General features: G+C 33.6%; 3 protein-coding genes across 4 annotated transcripts in view; 2 read left to right on the forward strand and 1 right to left on the reverse strand.

The window, feature by feature from the left end:
* Positions 1-16,795, reverse strand: part of LOC132030917 (translation machinery-associated protein 22-like) — a 102,319-nt gene that overhangs the window by 42,439 nt on the left and 43,085 nt on the right. The window lies entirely within an intron of this gene.
* Positions 1,041-6,405, forward strand: LOC132030914 (uncharacterized). Its single transcript, XM_059420705.1, has 4 exons — positions 1,041-1,283; positions 3,110-3,371; positions 3,467-3,519; positions 5,855-6,405. Exons 1-4 carry the CDS (start codon positions 1,241-1,243, stop codon positions 6,076-6,078), a joined length of 582 nt encoding a protein of 193 aa, XP_059276688.1. The 5' UTR covers positions 1,041-1,240; the 3' UTR covers positions 6,079-6,405.
* Positions 8,519-15,555, forward strand: LOC132030915 (nucleosome assembly protein 1;2-like). Of its 2 annotated transcripts, XM_059420706.1 has the most exons (12): positions 8,521-8,706; positions 10,611-10,654; positions 10,733-10,828; positions 11,453-11,545; positions 11,823-11,907; positions 11,982-12,043; positions 13,343-13,527; positions 13,619-13,796; positions 13,916-13,959; positions 14,558-14,759; positions 14,853-14,873; positions 15,212-15,555. In XM_059420706.1, the coding sequence occupies exons 1-12, from the start codon at positions 8,661-8,663 to the stop codon at positions 15,278-15,280; spliced, it is 1,125 nt and encodes a 374-aa protein (XP_059276689.1). In that variant the 5' UTR covers positions 8,521-8,660; the 3' UTR covers positions 15,281-15,555. The 2 variants fall into 2 exon arrangements, with proteins under 2 accessions (XP_059276691.1, XP_059276689.1); XM_059420708.1 differs by lacking the exon at positions 14,853-14,873 and having other exon boundaries at positions 8,519-8,706; positions 15,191-15,555.

A 16,795-nucleotide genomic window follows, 5' to 3' on the forward strand; every position in this document is an offset into this window, starting at 1 on the left:
TTTTTCCCTTACTAAATCTACTTATCATGTCTGTCATTTTCTCTAAAACCAACTTTCCAGTCTTTAATCTTTTTCTTCCAAGAACAAAAAAACGCAAACCGAGTTGGTCCCAAAAACAATAAACCGACCAAGCATATATTTTATGTCTGATTCCTTATTCTCTCCCAACAGATTCACTTCTAATCGTATCTATCTCAAATACCTATCGAAATTCATAAAATCTTGATCCGTGCTGACTGGTCCATTTTCTATATATAAGATAATTTAAATTCACTCTTTAACTATGGGTTGATAATAAAAAGTAGTCTAAATAGTTAACCTGTTAGTCAATGAGAGTAAATCTAACCTATTTTCATTAAATTTACTCTGAATTGTGCATTGCTAGTAAGAATTAGTCTTAATAGTTGACTAAGTTAGTCAATGAGAGCAAATCTAGCCTACTTATAAAATTAACAATAAATTTAATCTCAATTACTACGGAATCATTTCGCATAGTTCAATAACACATTTGAATCTTTTTGCTTATTAAATACTACTCATTTCGTCCATTTTTACTTGTTCTGATTAGGCTTAGCACACCCTTTAGGAACACATAAATAAAATGATAATTTTACTATATCACCTCTAGTTATTATTAAGTCAAATCAATCAAACATACTTTAAAAATTATACGTACCACTAACAATTCATCGAAGTTTCCAACATAATCAATAGTAAGGGTAAAACATGTATGAAATGATAAATTATCTCTTAATTTTCAAACTGAATAAGTAAAAACAAACATTTATTTTTAGTTCAGATGATTTATTTTTAGTACATATGACAAGTAAAAATAAACGAGGGAGTAAAGCATAAGTTACCATTTTTATCTTTTTCTGTAAAATTGCTAAAATATCCCGATTTAAGGAATTAATGACTCTTTATATGAATTTGACATGATTCTCCCTATAAAATATCGTACTTTGAAATTCCGAATTATGTGGGAGTTCAAGTTACTAAACAAACTAAACAAACTTTCCTTTGTTTAACTTTACCAAGAACCAAAAAAGGAAAATCCAAAGACAAAAACCGACCAAGCATATGTTTTGTCTGATTCCTATATTCTCTCCACGTTGGACTTGCATCAGATACAAATCCACTTGTGATCATTAAAACCATATCTCAAATTACCTGAATCAAGAATCATCAATAAGTAGTCTTGATTTTACACCAACTCCAGAAAAAATTTCTCCCATTAATTATGTCTGAAGAAAAATCTAAACCAAATTCAATCTCATCATCAGGTAAAAAAAAAATATTTCTCAGTACTTCTAATTTTATTTTCTTGATTTCAGTTAACTTAAGAACCCCTGTTATGTAAACTTTAATTTAACCCTTTCATTTTAAGGGATCAATTATTTCTGCATATTCAGTGATTGGAGTTGTATTATTAGGTTAAATTCTGCCAAAAGTTGGAGTTCTTATTATTTTTGTTAATCCTCCGTCCCAATTTAAGTGTCTTCGTTTGATTAGCACGGAATTTAAGAAATAAAGAGAATGATCCTAAATTAAAGATGTGTATGAACTTGGCATAAAGTTGTCGTGAAGGATGTGAATTGTCAACTTACTAAATATTGAAAGAAACACATTTTCTGGGACAGACAAAAAAGGAGAATAAGACACTTAAACTGGGCTGGAGGGAGTACTAGTCTTCTCTGTAGTCCCTGAAATTAATTTGTATTTGAATCAGTTTAGGATTGAAAATTTAGCAAGAATGAGCAAATTTTTAGTTTTGTAAACAGCTTTTTATAATTTGATTAACATTAACTTTGGAAGCCCAGTTCAGTGAATTTTAGTTTAACCCTTTTATTTTAAGCAATCAATTATTCATGCATCTTCAGTGATTTGGAGTTCTATTAGTAGGTTAAATTCAGCCAAAAGTTTGGAGTTTTTATTACTTTTGTTACTAATCTTTTTCTGTAATTCATGAGACTAAATTAATTTGTATTTGAATCAGGTTAGGATTCAAAATTTTGCAATAATGAACTTATTTTGAGGGTAAACATCTCTAAGGGCATTTCAGTTTTCAACCATTTTAACAGAATAGAAACACGCTGGTACCTTTTTATCTTGTTCTCTCTTGAGCCAAGGGTCTTTCGAAAACAGCCTCCTTACCTTTCAAGGTGGGGGTAAGGTCTGTGTACACTCTACCCTCCCAGACCCCACATTGTGGGATTCCACTGGGTATGTTGTTGTTGTTGTTGCAGAAACACGCTGGTACAAAACATATCAACTGCTTCTTATTAGTTTCAACATTTCTAGTCAAAAGAGGCGGATCCAGGATTTTAAGGAGGTGTTTGGACATGAATTGAGTAATATTTGAAAAGCTGTTGTATTTGAAGTTAAGTTGAAAAAGGGTATTTGGAAGTTTGAACTTGTGTTTGGACATGCATTTCACTTGAAAAACAATTGAAGTTTTGTGAGGAATTCTTTTTACTTGAAAAACTTTTATTTCATGTTTGGAGTGAAAAACTGACTCAATGTGTAACCAAACAGGTTTTTGAAAAAAAGAACTTGAGAAAAGCAAAAAACATTTGTCCTAACAGGCCCTAAGTTTATGGTTTCAGCACTAGGCCCTAAGTTTATGGTTTCTGCACTAACTTTTTTCGTTTACTGGGTTCATACATATTAGGTGAGTTTCTTACTACAAATACAAGGTTTGGGCCAAAACTATTGAGGTCTGCCGAATCCGTAACTTCTATTGTGGTTCCGCTACTGCTAGCCAAACACTTAAACTGTTATTGATAAAATTAGCTTCAGCTTTTGATAAGCTTATCGGTTACTTTCAACCAGTTAAGCCAACTCGGCTCATAATATCCCACATAGGGTATAAACCGCATGAAAAAACAAGAGCTTATAAATTGAATTGCTCTACCCATTGTCATATGTTTTTTATTCTTTCACGAGCCAAACTAATTCCATCTTGGCCACCCCACTAAGTGTCTTAAGATTTAGCACTGAATGCTCAGATTCTTCCACAACTCCCTCATTCGAGAGTATAGTATAGGTGGTTGGAGTTTTACATTTGCATTGGATAACGGACTGATTTTTGATACTCTAACATTGGCAGATAAGGATGTAAAGGCACCTAATGTGTTTGAGAGAGTTAAAGAAGAATTTGAGGCAGTGTTGCATAGTGAAAAACACTCACATCACCATCACAAGGAAACTCACGGGCTGCGTAAGGATATTGATAAGAACACACCAATTACTGATGTGAAAGCACCTAATGTCTTTGAAAGAGCCAAGGAGGAAATCGAGGCTCTTGTTCAGGCAATTCATCCTAAAAAGGAAGATCATTGTCATGGTTCAACTTCGGACATCGACAAAAGGTTTCAAGAACGGGTTTTCCTATAAAAGATAGAGAACAAATGTTACTGAGGATGTTAAGTAGTTAATTTTGCACTAATTTGTTGATGATCTGCAGGACTAATGGGACGACGGCTGAGTTGAAGACACATAAGCCAGATTCTCTTTCAGGTTTGAACCCTATGATTCATCTTCGACGGATTGTTTTAACTCCCAAGATTCATGATTATAATCACTTAACAAGTAATTAATAAACAGTGTTGTGACTCATGTCACCTTATACATTTAAGTAGTGACTCGTGTGTGTTTTTGTGTACTGCTTTTGCCCCGTTCTTTAAAATGATTAAACTTTTCTATTACAATTAGGGTCGTTTGGTTCGAAACGAGGTCATCCCAGAATTATAATCTAGAGATTATAATCCCACCTCTTATACGGGATAAGATCATTTCAAGATTTTGGTAATACTTCCTCTGACCCAAAATACTTGTCACGTTTCACTTTTCGAGAGTCAAAGTATATAAACTTTGACCAAAATTTTAAGATGTATATTTCGTCATATTGATATGAGAAGAATTGCAACTTATAGTACTTTGTCGTATAGTTTCCAACAACATCATACCCAGTGTGTCCCACAAATGGGGTTTGGAGAGGGTGGGGTGTACGCAGACCTTACCCCTACCTTGTGAAAGGTAGAGAGGTTGTTTCCGATAGACCTTTTCGTATAAGTTTCCGATTATCTAAATGTTAATATTAAAATATTAAAAGTAATTTTGTTTCAAAAATATTAAAGTAATCTAATCTAATTTAACTCCGAAGATTAGTCAAATTGACCCTCGAGAAGCGAAACGTGACAACTATTTTGGGACAGAGGGAGTACCAATAACCAAGTGGTGGATAAACACAATCCCAAATTATCCTAATCCCGGTAATCAAACGACCCCTTAGGGAACTAGATGAAAATTTGCAACAGACTGATCAAGAACACTAGCACCATTGTGAGATAGCTCTGTAAAAGTTCCATTTCCTTTTAGGCTTCATCTGCTTCGGTGGAAAATGTTCTGTGGAACATTTTGTCTAACTTCTGGTGTTTGTTGACCTTACATTATAGAAATAGGGGAGAACTATTTCCTCTCAAGGAGAGAAATAGTTTACTTTCAAAACTCTTCTATATGAAGAGTATAGTTTCCTTCAAGTTCTGAACTATAAATGCTGAAACTTTAATTTAAGTTAACTGCCACAGACCCTCAAATGGGGAACTTCCCTTGATTTTTGAAGTGGGAGATGAACCTCTTATAAAGCAAGGTCAGGTTATGCAATCTTGGTGCTGGCACTGTCTATTTCAGCTTCCATTCGGTAGACTTCTGTTGGATCTTGTATCAAAGTCCAAATATAGTGAATCCGCCCCCTTGTGTCCTTAAACATTATTTGCTAAATCCGTTGTCGGTAAGAGCCTTTAGACTGATAACATTTGATGTTTTAGAAGTAGCTAGTAGTGTTATACGTCTAAATCATTTTGAATTTGAATCGATGCTCATACAAACCCATACAATCTGGTCGAAAGTGTGTGAATTTTGCGTTAGACATAAAATTCATAGAAGATTGAGTTTTGGCTTCAGGGAGTGTTTGGCATGAAGGAAAATGTTTTACCGGTACCACTAATTTTCTGATGTTTGGTATGTTTGCAGAAAATATTGTCCCACAAACATTTATATATAATTTAGGCAAACACTATGGCAATGGAGGGGGTGAGCTGGGCTTTGAGTTCCGGGGGGGGGGGGGGGGAGGGAGGGAATGGAGGTGTTGGGGGTAGGGGTGGGGCGGGGAGATGTGTGATGCTGGGGGGTGGGGGTACGGGGAGAGGAGTGTTGGGGAGACAATTAGCATAGAATGCACTTATGTTTTCCTCCATACCAAACACACCTTTAATTTAAATGCTTACATAAGTCTTCTGCTGGCAAAAAGTTTTAAAGGTGGTTATGAACACGGGGACAATTAAGTAGGACAATGTCCGTAGGCAAGGGAAACACTATAGCAATTGCGAAGGCAGAGCTGTTTTACTCCCCGTGGTTGAGTGATGGGAAGTTCTTTCACTTCCATCAAATACCATGAACATCAAACCTAACTTGCTTCCTCTTTCACGTAGAACATCTCCTACAACAACCATTTTTTGGGGCATAAAACAGTTTATATTCAACCAAATGAAGCTTTTGATTTATTTGAAAATGACTGGTTTGTGGTGTCATATTATTATACACTATCTGGTATTGTTAATTTTTTTTGCTTATCAGAAACAATTTAGAATGGGAAGAACTTCCACTGTGTTTGTTCCTTATATGCAACATGTGACAATAACTGTTAGTTTTTTTCCGTCTTTTTGGACCGAACTCTATATTTATTTGTGCATGCTTTACCAATAACGCAAAGGTCATTTTTCACATCACACTTTCGGCTAGAGGTTCAAGTCCATCTTCATCCTCTGATCAAACTGTGGTTCTGTTTAAGCAGAGAACAAAGAAAAGGTGTATAATCACAATGAAAGGGTTGAGGAAACGACAGGAGCACATTTGCCCGGACAAAAATCTCCACATCTTCATCACAAAGAAACTCACGGAAGGAGTGATGATATTGATGAAAATACACCAATTAGTGAAGTTAAAGGTCCAAATATATTCGAACGAGCCAAGGAAGAAATCGAGGCACTATTTCGCTCAATTCATCCAAAGAAATAATCTAGCAGTGCTATTCAAAGAAGGAAAATGGATTTGGACATTGATCTTGAAAGCTTGGCAAAAAAAAAAAAAAAATCTTACCTCAAGATCACAAGAGAGATTGGTTTTGGTGGAGTTTTAATTGTTTTTACTCTTTGATTCACAATGAGTTACTTCTGTTGTATATAAATTTGTGTTGAGATACCCAATTTTTCCTGCTTCTTAATCTTTTTTCTGAAATTTTTCTCTTATTTCCATATTTGCTTGGTTGTATGTTTTATCAGTGGATGTGTATCCGTACAAAGTTTCATGATGTAATGCCTTATTTTGCGACTTTCATCCCAAAAATATAGATGTGAGGTGTTTGTGCATGCAAAATTAGTAATTCTCACTACTCTTGTGAGACAATTTGATTCCTATATATTGATCCAACCACTGATATTGTTGCAGTAGGAAAGATTGTTATTCTTTTCATTTTTTGTGTTGTGCATTTGATTATATGCGTAAGTGTGAACCAACCTTATTTTTTTGTTGATAAGGGGACCGTAGTCACTACCCTTCGTGTGCGCACAAGTGAAATTCTACTTAACAGACTGCGAATCAAACAGGAGGCGTAAACCGCACTTAGCAAGTTCTGTGCGACAAGCTCCGCCGAGAAAGTTTGCATTTGGTTTCAAACCTGAGACCCCCAATGTGGGAGATCACCAACTCAACCACCCTTGCGCTTATAAAGAAAACAACTTGTTAGAAGGCATATGTGCTTAATTTTGTCTACTTTTAAGGGCATATTTGCCTTTTTAAACATATAATTTAGCAAATGAGATAATTGATGGTTATAAAGAAAACAACTTGTTAGAAGGCGTATGTGCTCAAATTTGTATACTTTTTAAGAGCATCTTTGACTTTTTTAACTTATGAATCAGCTAATTAGATTAATTAATTAAATTAAATTAAGGGCATATTTGTACCGACAATTGAATGGTCAAGATGTATATGTATTAAGCTATTAGCAAAGAGTATATTTACTTAATTTCAAATACTTTTAGAACTTATTTGAATTTTTTCCGTTCTCATTTTTAGTTGGTAGATCCATAAAAGTAAAAGGTCAAAAAAGTACCAAACACCATATCAAAAAATTATTTAGAAGTAAGATAATATTATAAGTCATAACTTTTACATGTAATTTTTTTTTAATAAAGTGAAGCTTGTGTTCAAAATCACTATACTTTTAAAACTCGAACTTTAACTATTCTTTTCGACTTTAACCTTGTATTATCTTACATCATTCAATATTCGTTTTGAAACACGATTGTTGAGATTCACACTGGAAATTTCTACTTTGAAAGTAAAATATTGGGATAAGGCACTAGTAACCCTGAACTTTGGTCAAGGTTGTTGCGACACACCTTTACTAGGGTCTTATTATTCCCCCCCCCCCCCCCCCCACCCCCAAATAAATTAAATGTCACCCTAAGTGTTGAAATGGCATAGAAAATCAAACATTTGGCAGGCAGTGAAATACCTGCGCTGCCACATGTATTTCACAATTTTTTTTTAAAATCTATTTCATTTTCTTCTTTTTTGTTTTCTTTTTAATTCCAAAATGTAATGGAGATATTATTTTATATTTAGAAAAATGAAAAGGACAATTGTTATTGTTATTATTTTTGTATGAGCTTGAAAAAGAATTAGAGGTGTTGAGCATATTCGAAGGTAGTTGAAGTTTTAAAGTTGAGATTCAAGTGCTAAACTCATTCTAGATCCTTAGTTGTTCATGAGATTCGAAAATGAAGAAAAAAATTTCGAATTCACCATTGTTGAACTTTAAAAAAGCTTGAAGAATAAAAAAAGGGGTTTGTCAAAATTCTTGGTTGTTGGCCAAATTGATTATTGGGTTTGGTGATGATGTTATTGTGAAGTTGTAGTTGAAATTTGAGCTTGATTGGTGCTGATTTAGCTGAGTTTTTGTTGAATTTCGAGACAAAAATTAGATTTTGAGCTCTTAAAAATGGGGATGAAACGTTCTTGAAAATCAGCATTGGAATTGACACGTGGCCATTTGGTATAGGTTAGAACCTTTTTTTTAAGTTCCCACACGCTTGAAGGAGGTGTTCTCACGCCCTCCTCCACGTCAGCACATAAGCTACAAAAAAATACAGAAGAAAAAAGTTTAGCTAGATAACAAAACTCTTGTAAAGATAAGATACGTCGCAATAATTTTAGCCAAAGTTCAGAGGGATACTAATGTCTTATCCCTAAAATATTTTTTAATACAGACACTTCACTCTCAAAACTAAAATTTCAAACATCTAATTAAGGATGAACACATACTTACCTCGACTCTTCAAATTAAATGAATCTTTTTAAGCCTTTCAAGAATCCCTCATCCAAACACTGTCTTGCTGACAGTTGGATATCTAGTAAAGTACAGCTAGCTAGGTTTTCTCTTAAAAGAAAAGGGGGGAAGTAGTAAACCTTACTTAAATTGAAATAAAGGCACCAAAAACCCTTTTCTCTCTCTCTTTATATATCTCTTCACTTATTATTCATCTCTCTTTTAGGGTTTTTGTTTTGCCTTCTCCAAATTTCTCCAATACATAAAAATGAGCAACACTAAAGACAACTTCAATGTTGCTGATCTCAGTGCTGGTATAACCTCTATCTATTTAAAGACTTTATCTTTTTAGTTTTTTATGTATATTTGCTAGTGTAAAATTTTATAGGATTCTTGAAAAGATGAGATTTTTGATGCCTTTTTACTGTAATATGTACATATGCAAGCAAAAAATTGTGGGTTTCTTCAAAAGATGAGATTTTTGATAGGGGTAATTTTTTTTTTTTTTTTGAGGTAAGATTTTTGATAGGGGTAAGTGTTAAAACCTATCCAGAAAACACCTTGTAAGCTAAACTTTAATTAAGACTTCAATTATTTTTTTAGTTTTATGTATATTTGCAAGTGTAAAATTTATGGGTTTCTTGAAAAGATGAGATTTTTGACTTGTTTTTACTGTAATATGTACATATGCAAGCAAAAAATTGTGGGGTTCTTCTAAATAAGAAAATATTGATGGGGTAAGTGTTAAACCCTATCCACTAAATTTTACCCCCAAAAGACTTGTATCTTTTTAGTTTTATATATATTTGCTAGTGTAAAATTTTCAGGGTTTGTTGAAAAGATGAGGTTTTTGACTGTTTTTTTTACTGTATTATGTAAATTTGCAAGTAAAAATTTGTGGGTTTCTTCTAAATAAGAAAATATTGATGGGGTAAGTGTTAAACCCTATCCACTAAATTTTACCCCCAAAAGACTTGTATCTTTTTAGTTTTATGTATATTTGCTAGTGTAAAATTTTCAGGGTTTGTTGAAAAGATGAGATTTTTGACTGTTTTTTACTGTATTATGTAAATTTGCAAGTAAAAATTTGTGGGGTTCTTCAAAAGAAGAAAATTTTGATGGGACTTTATCTTTTTAGTTTTTATGTATATTTGCAAGTGTTAAATTTTATGGGTTTCTTGAAAAGTTGAGATTTTTGACTGGTTTTTCCTGTATTATGTAAATCAATTAGTGGGTTTCTTCAAAAGATAAGATTTTTGATAGGGGTTAAGTGTTAAAACCTATCCACAAAACACCTTATAAGCTAAACTCTAAGTAAGACTTAATTTTTTTTTAGTTTTATGTATATTTGCTAGTGTAAAGTTTTCAGGGTTTCTTGAAAAGATGAGATTTTTGACTTGTTTTTACTGTAATATGTAAATTTGCAAGTAAAAATTTGTGCGGTTCTTCAAAAGAAGAAACTTTTGATGGGGTAAGAGTTAAAATTTATGTATAAAGACTTTATAGCTTACTTTTATGTGTATTTTGCTAGTGAAAAGTTGTGGGTTTGTTTAAAAGATGTAACTTTTAGTGGGGTTTAAACCCTGAATACACAAAGAATTAAACTTTGTTTATTTAGTTTTATGTATATTTGCTGGTGTAAATTTTCGGGGTTTCTTGAAAAGAAGAAATTTTTGATGGGTTTTTACTCTAATATGTACATTTGCAAGTAAAAATTTATGGGTTTCTTCAAAAGAAGAACTTTTGATGGGGTAAGAGTTAAGATCTATCCACAAAACACTTTATAAACTTACTTTTATGTGTATTTTGCTAGTGAAAAGTTCTGGTTTTGTCTAAAAGATGTAACTTTTAATGGAGTTTAAACCCGGAATACACAAGGTGTTGAACGTTATCCAAAAGAACATCTTTTGATGGGTTTTAAGAAGTTATCTTTGTATATTTGCAAGTAAATATTAAAAAAAGAAATTTTTGATGGGGGTTAGTGTTAAACCCTATCCTTAAAACACTTTATTAACTTACTTATATGTGTGTTTTGCTAGTGAAAAGTTGTGGGTTTCTTTAACAGATGGAAACTTAACTTCATATAATTACTTCTGTGTGTAAAAATAGGTTCTTTAAAAGCAGACACTATTTAGTAGTGTTGATTTTTGTCTTTTGTTGGTTTTCATTTTTTTGGTGTTATGCATATGATTTTCTCTAATTTAATTCCATTTTGTAGCTCTAAATGCTGGGGACAGAGCAGACCTTGTTAATGTTCTCAAGGTGAGTTTGTTTGTTTCTTACATGTTTGTGTGGTTGTTTTGTTTAATTTAAGTAGTGATTTTCTTGATTGTTTTGCAGAATAAACTTCAGGACCTTACTGGGAAGCACACAAACTTGCTTGAAAATTTGACGCCCAATGTTAGAAAGCGTGTTGAAGTTCTAAGAGAGATTCAGGCATGTGCATTCTATACACTACTATTGTTTGTATATGGTCATTGGTATCTTTTGGCTATTCATCTGATATTTGTATACCATCTAGTTGGATTTATGTGTCATTTCTTTCATTTATCGTTTCTAAGAAGTTATCTCTTACTATACACTTCGGATTCATGATTCATCTGTATCCAAACAACGGTCAATACAAGTGAAACTACGTTTCTATTCCAGAACAAGTTGATAATATGGAACATCTTGTATTTTCTCAAGATTTTTGTCCTTCCATCTTTCAATTTGTCTGATTCTGTTCGTGATGTTATATATTCCAACATATCCCTTTGTTCTTTGAGTTGTGAGTGAAACATAACTTTTGCCTCTTAACGTGATTATTTTGCGTCTTTTAAGTATCTTCTATTATATTGTTGGGTAGTCACGTCATTTTGAGTTATTTAGGAAATTATCTCCTTGATTCGCAAAATATTATTTCCACTAGTTTCCAAATTAGCTTCACTTTTTTTGAGTAAATTTTAGCATCTGGGTAGTTTGCCTTTGTCTTTCTTTTACAGGTTCTTTGTCGTTTAATCTGATTGTTTATCTTTGCAACCTTGAATGTTGAATTCTCTCTCTTTCTCTTAAATTCAGTCTCAACATGACGAATTGGAGGCAAAATTTTTTGAGGAGAGAGCTGCGCTTGAAGCCAAATACCAAAAGTTGTATCAGCCTTTATATACTAAGGTTTGTGATGCCGCTGCATTTACTTTTGTACCTTGCATCTATTGATTATAGGGCAAGTTCAAGTTTGGCCGCTTGGCCAAAAATAGTTACATTCACTAGCCAAATATACAAACAAATCTACATTATTATGTATCAAGAATATATATTATTGATATATAATATACATCAATGTACATTTGCTGGCTATTATTTTGGTGGCAGCTATTTATGTCAATTTCTCTTGATTATATGCACCCTTTATCTCGAATTAATGTTAGCAAAAACTGAACATATGTAGAGATTTGATATTGTGAATGGAGTTGTTGAAGTTGATGGCAGTGTGACTGAGGCCGCAGCAGCGGACCAGAAAGAAGAGGCAGTGGGTATGTTAAATATCAAGTTGGGTTTATGTTTGTTTCTTTTGTGATCAGTATTCTTGACATTTGGCTTTTGATAGAGAAAGGAGTCCCTGATTTCTGGTTCACTGCAATGAAGAATAATGATGTTCTAGCTGAGGAGGTTAGTTGTATATCATCAAGCACTTCATGTTGCTAATTTTTTGGGAAAACGGCCAAATTTATCCCTCTCACATATGTCCTCCTTTATACTATGGCAAAAATTACCTCCACCGTTAAGAGAATTTTCAAATACACCCTCAAATTAACGGAATCCCCTCAGTTTCACTTGATTACCCGTTTACTAGTGACCTGTAACCCGTTACCCACCTAAGCAATTCCAGGTTTTACTTGCATTCTATGTTTTTTTTTTTTTTTCAATTTCCTACCTTAATTTTGGATTCCCTCTGCTCCATCGCTGACCTCACATTTTTTTTTCCCCATCATTTTGTGAATAACGCTTTTCTTTATTCCACTGTTAATAAGACTACTTTTTATGCCCTTTATTGTCTCTAATTGCATTATGGGTAGTTTATTGCTGGTTTTTATGGCAATCATTTGGTGGCAATACTTATAAGGAAAATGAAAGGCTGCAGTTCCATAGTATTAGTAGGCGTTTGGCCATAGAAACACCAGAACAAATTTCACTTTTTTTTGGAATTTTGAAGTTGGAGTTGTGTTTGGCCATAGTTTTTGAAATTGTATTTTTTGTTGAAATGAAGTTGTTTTGGTTGTGAAAAAAGTGATTTTTTTTTTTGAAAAACAAGTTTTTCTTGTTTTTGGAATTCCGGAATACAACTTCAAGTTGTATTTGGAATTTTCATGGCCAAACGCTGATTCCGGGAAAAAGTGAAAAAAATTTCCGGAATAAAGTGAATAATTCTTATGGCCAAACGGGCTCTTAATTTATGATGTAAAGCTGCGACTTTTGGATGAGTTAAATATTTATCTAGCAATGACAGCGAGTGTATGGTTTTTATATATTAAACTAAAAGGCCACTTGTAGGTAATTTTCTGTCCGAAATTAAGTGTATAATCTGAAAAAGTTCTTAGATAACCTATTGAAATCAATCAACATGTGCTGAATATGTAAAAAAATTTAACACTATTAACGGATACAAATTAAATCTTTACATAGTGGATCTAAATCACATATTCTTTCGGATAAGGGATTTGGTATTGGTTATGTAGGTTACTGGTTATGGGTTAATGGGTACAACAACAACATAGCCAGTGTAATCCCACAAGTGGGGTCTGGGGAGGGTATAGTGTACGCATATTTGAAAACTTTCTCAACAGCGGGGGTAATTTTTGTCACATAGTATAACAGAAGATAGATGTGATAAATATATTACCTTTTCCCTTAATTTTTTTATCTAGCAAGTTGACCTATCTTAACCTGATCAAATTCTTTTATTTACAGATCACAGAGCGAGATGAAGGAGCACTCAAATTTCTCAAGGATATAAAGTGGACCAGAATTGATAATCCCAAGGGATTTAAGCTTGAATTTTTCTTTGATACTAATCCGTACTTCAAGAATACTGTGCTGACTAAAACATATCACATGATTGATGAAGACGAGCCTATACTTGAGAAGGCCTTAGGGTATGTGACATTTAATTTATAGCCAAGTTTTTTGATTTGATTTATTAGCCTTTTTTTTCCCATATGGCTTCTAACTGCTGACAATCTATAGGACCGAGATAGAATGGTATCCAGGAAAATGTTTGACACAAAAGATTCTAAAGAAGAAGCCAAAGAAGGGCTCAAAGAATGCCAAGCCTATTACTAAAACAGAACAATGCGAAAGTTTCTTCAACTTCTTTAGTCCACCTCAAGTTCCAGAGGATGAAGAGGATATTGATGAAGATGCTGTAAGTATTTTATTTTCTTCGCTTGTTAAGTATCTTGAGGTTATTGATGAAGATGCTGCTAGCGTTTTATTTTCTTTTGAGGTTCAATTTGAATAACATCCTCTCTACTTCTTGGACAGGCTGAAGAACTTCAAAGTCTGATGGAACAAGACTATGATATTGGGTAAGTTGATATGAAAATATCAATTTGCATGACCATGATTAGGACTGGCAAAATGGTTTAAAAATCAAGTAACCATCCAATCCGCCCCTGTAGAGATGTGTCAGATAACTGACTCTTTAAAAACGGATCAAATATGGATGTTATCCTTATTATCCACAAAAAATGGATATGCAGATGGATAATATGGATATCTATATTATCAGTAGCCATTTGTTAGCTTGTTAGTTTTGATGAGTTCTGGCTTTTTGTGAGTCTAAGCTTGTTTTGGCTTTTAGATTCCTGAAACCATGGATGTCCATATTATCCGTCAGTTAAGTCATTTTTAATCTGTTTTCAATATGGGTGGGTCGGATATTTTATCGATTTTTGTTTAACCCGTTTTCGACCCGCCCATATGCAATCCGACCAGACCGTTTGCCGCACCTAACCATGATTATAATTTCCATTTGAAGTGAATATTGTAGCATCCAGAATATAAATTACTGAAGGAAGATGTAAAAATGTACTAAAGGAAGATGATGCTGATGATATCTATATTTGCTCAATTTTCAGTCTGCCCATGTAGTTGCTGAGATTCATACCCTGATTGTCTATGCAGATCCACTATTCGAGATAAGATTATTCCGCATGCGGTTTCTTGGTTCACTGGGGAAGCTGCCGAAGATGATTTTGCTGACTTGGAAGATGACGAGGATGAAGATGATGACGAGGATGATGATGATGAAGATGATGAGGACGAGGAGGATGATGAGGACGATGAAGATGATGAGGATGAGGAGGATAGCAGTACCAAGAAAAAGGTACTTAGTTCTTTGTTTAGTGTCTAAATTTTATATTTCGAGTTGGCCATGAATACTAACCTTTTCCCCCCTTTTTTTTAAACGTCACTGCAGTCGTCATCTGCTGCGCGCAAGGTATGAACGACAGACTCATTTTTCTCATTTGAAAGTTCTTTCATATGCTTTCTCTTTGACTTGATGCATCAACAATCCCTTACCCCTTAAACTTGCAAGTAAATTTTATTTAGACACTCGAACTATGGCTCGTCTAAGTTGAGAACCTGAACACGTGATAAAATGTTCCTTATAAGACACTTTCAGTTCCTATTGTCATAACTTGAACCGAAAGTGTCTATTAGGAACACTTTATCACGTGTTTTCAATTGAAACAAGCCATAGTTTTAGTGTCGATGTATGAAGCATTTCTCTCTTGTAAAACTAGACATACTGAGTTGTTTATATTTATACCGCAGAGGAGTGGTAGAGCACTTGGAGCAGATGGTCCAGCTGGTGAGAGGCCACCAGAGTGCAAGCAACAGTAGACGTTCGTTGGAGCTGGCTATGTTATATTTTTCTTGAAAAGATGGATGGCAGAGAAGAGATCCTGCAATTTTGTTTGCTTGTTATTGTTCCAGTAATGTTAGAACAATCTTTTAGTCATTTTTACTATATTTTCTGGTTTATATTCTTTCACTTTTGTCGGTTTGCGCGTTTATATTCTTGGGGTAGTAGATAGGAAGTGTGATGAATGTTGTTGTGTACTCTTATTGAACTGTTTGGTAATTCAGAAATCTCAAGTATAGCTTTAGTTTTAAGATATTTGTCTGTTATCAGAGTAAGATGCCTTCATTCTTTCCTTATGTCTCTTTAACATTTTCTAGCTACTGTCTCAGAAATCTGGAAAATTCAAGTCATTTTTAAAGTTGTATATGGTCTGTCAAAACAGTTTGGCATGTGATTTACCTCTTGTTGTTCAATGATGCCATGCAGAGAGTTAGGCAATCCATCTAGTATCAGCTTCCATCAATCTTTCAGATAAGTATAATTTGTTTTAAAAGACTTTACACTGTCATTATCATAAACCGGATATAGTATATTCTTCTTCTATGGTTACTTCATCTAAATAGTGACAATGTTTCTGGGACGCATGCAAGCATCTCTGAACCATCCCTCGGCGGCGAAGTTTGAATTTTTACTAGGAGAAAAAGTGACAGGATTGGACATCTATTATATATATATATACAAAAAGAAGATGCTTGATCAAAAAAATACGTACATAAAAAATAACTTTGATCTAGTATATACAGGGTAATCTTTTGGCGGGGGATTTATTGCGTCCCTGGCTCCACCCTTGCCTCCTATTTTTTCTTGTTATTGTTGAGGCTTGTGGTGGTTGGAAAGTATGAACAGAAAGCACAACGGATGAAGGTTTGAAACATGTTCAAAATATTTTCTTAAAAAGCTATATGTGCTCCATCTTTTTATGAGATTAATGCAAAAATCTTTAGTGGATATATGACAGAGCTTTAAGTTTCTATACAATGCAAACAGTGGAGAACTATTTTAGAAAAGCAAAAACCATTGATTTGATCTGAAACAAGACCATTTGTAGTCATGAAAGGGAAGGAAGGAACTTTTTGCAAATATGAAAGTTAATGTTAGGAAGAGAAGGTGAATTCTGAAACAAGACCATTCGTAGTCATGTACTGCTGGGATGATTACAAAATAATGGAAGAATACATCCTTTCATTGAAGGACAAATTCTCTTTTAAAGCATTTTATTTTCTTAAACAAATTTAAACTATTCTTTTAATTAGTTTTGTTTAAATTATTTTCTAATTGTGGCGTATGCAGAAATTTTGTAAAATTGTTTGCGCTTCTTTTTCTTTTATTTGCTTTTCTGCAAGGTTGTAAATTATTTGCACACTTGCACTTAATCAAACTAAAATTGCATCAATTTATCATGGTTTACTTGCTTCATCCACACACATTAGGTAGAGTAAAGGTGATAGATAGACATAGAGCATTTAATTACTTTTTAATATCAGTCAAAACCG

This window comes from Lycium ferocissimum, chromosome 9 (assembly GCF_029784015.1).
Source record: "Lycium ferocissimum isolate CSIRO_LF1 chromosome 9, AGI_CSIRO_Lferr_CH_V1, whole genome shotgun sequence".
Classification (NCBI taxonomy): domain Eukaryota; kingdom Viridiplantae; phylum Streptophyta; class Magnoliopsida; order Solanales; family Solanaceae; genus Lycium; species Lycium ferocissimum.

What these genes read in the sequence shown, in the direction of transcription:
- LOC132030915 (XM_059420708.1), top strand. Translation starts at nt 8,661, where the DNA reads ATGAGCAACACTAAAGACAACTTCAATGTTGCTGATCTCAGTGCTG. An exon ending in ACCTTGTTAATGTTCTCAAG is followed by an intron (nt 10,655 to 10,732) that starts GTGAGTTTGTTT and finishes ATTGTTTTGCAG; the next exon opens with AATAAACTTCAGGACCTTAC. An exon ending in ATGATGTTCTAGCTGAGGAG is followed by an intron (nt 12,044 to 13,342) that starts GTTAGTTGTATA and finishes TTTTATTTACAG; the next exon opens with ATCACAGAGCGAGATGAAGG.
- LOC132030914 (XM_059420705.1), top strand. Translation starts at nt 1,241, where the DNA reads ATGTCTGAAGAAAAATCTAAACCAAATTCAATCTCATCATCAG. An exon ending in AAATTCAATCTCATCATCAG is followed by an intron (nt 1,284 to 3,109) that starts GTAAAAAAAAAA and finishes TAACATTGGCAG; the next exon opens with ATAAGGATGTAAAGGCACCT. An exon ending in ACTTCGGACATCGACAAAAG is followed by an intron (nt 3,372 to 3,466) that starts GTTTCAAGAACG and finishes GATGATCTGCAG; the next exon opens with GACTAATGGGACGACGGCTG.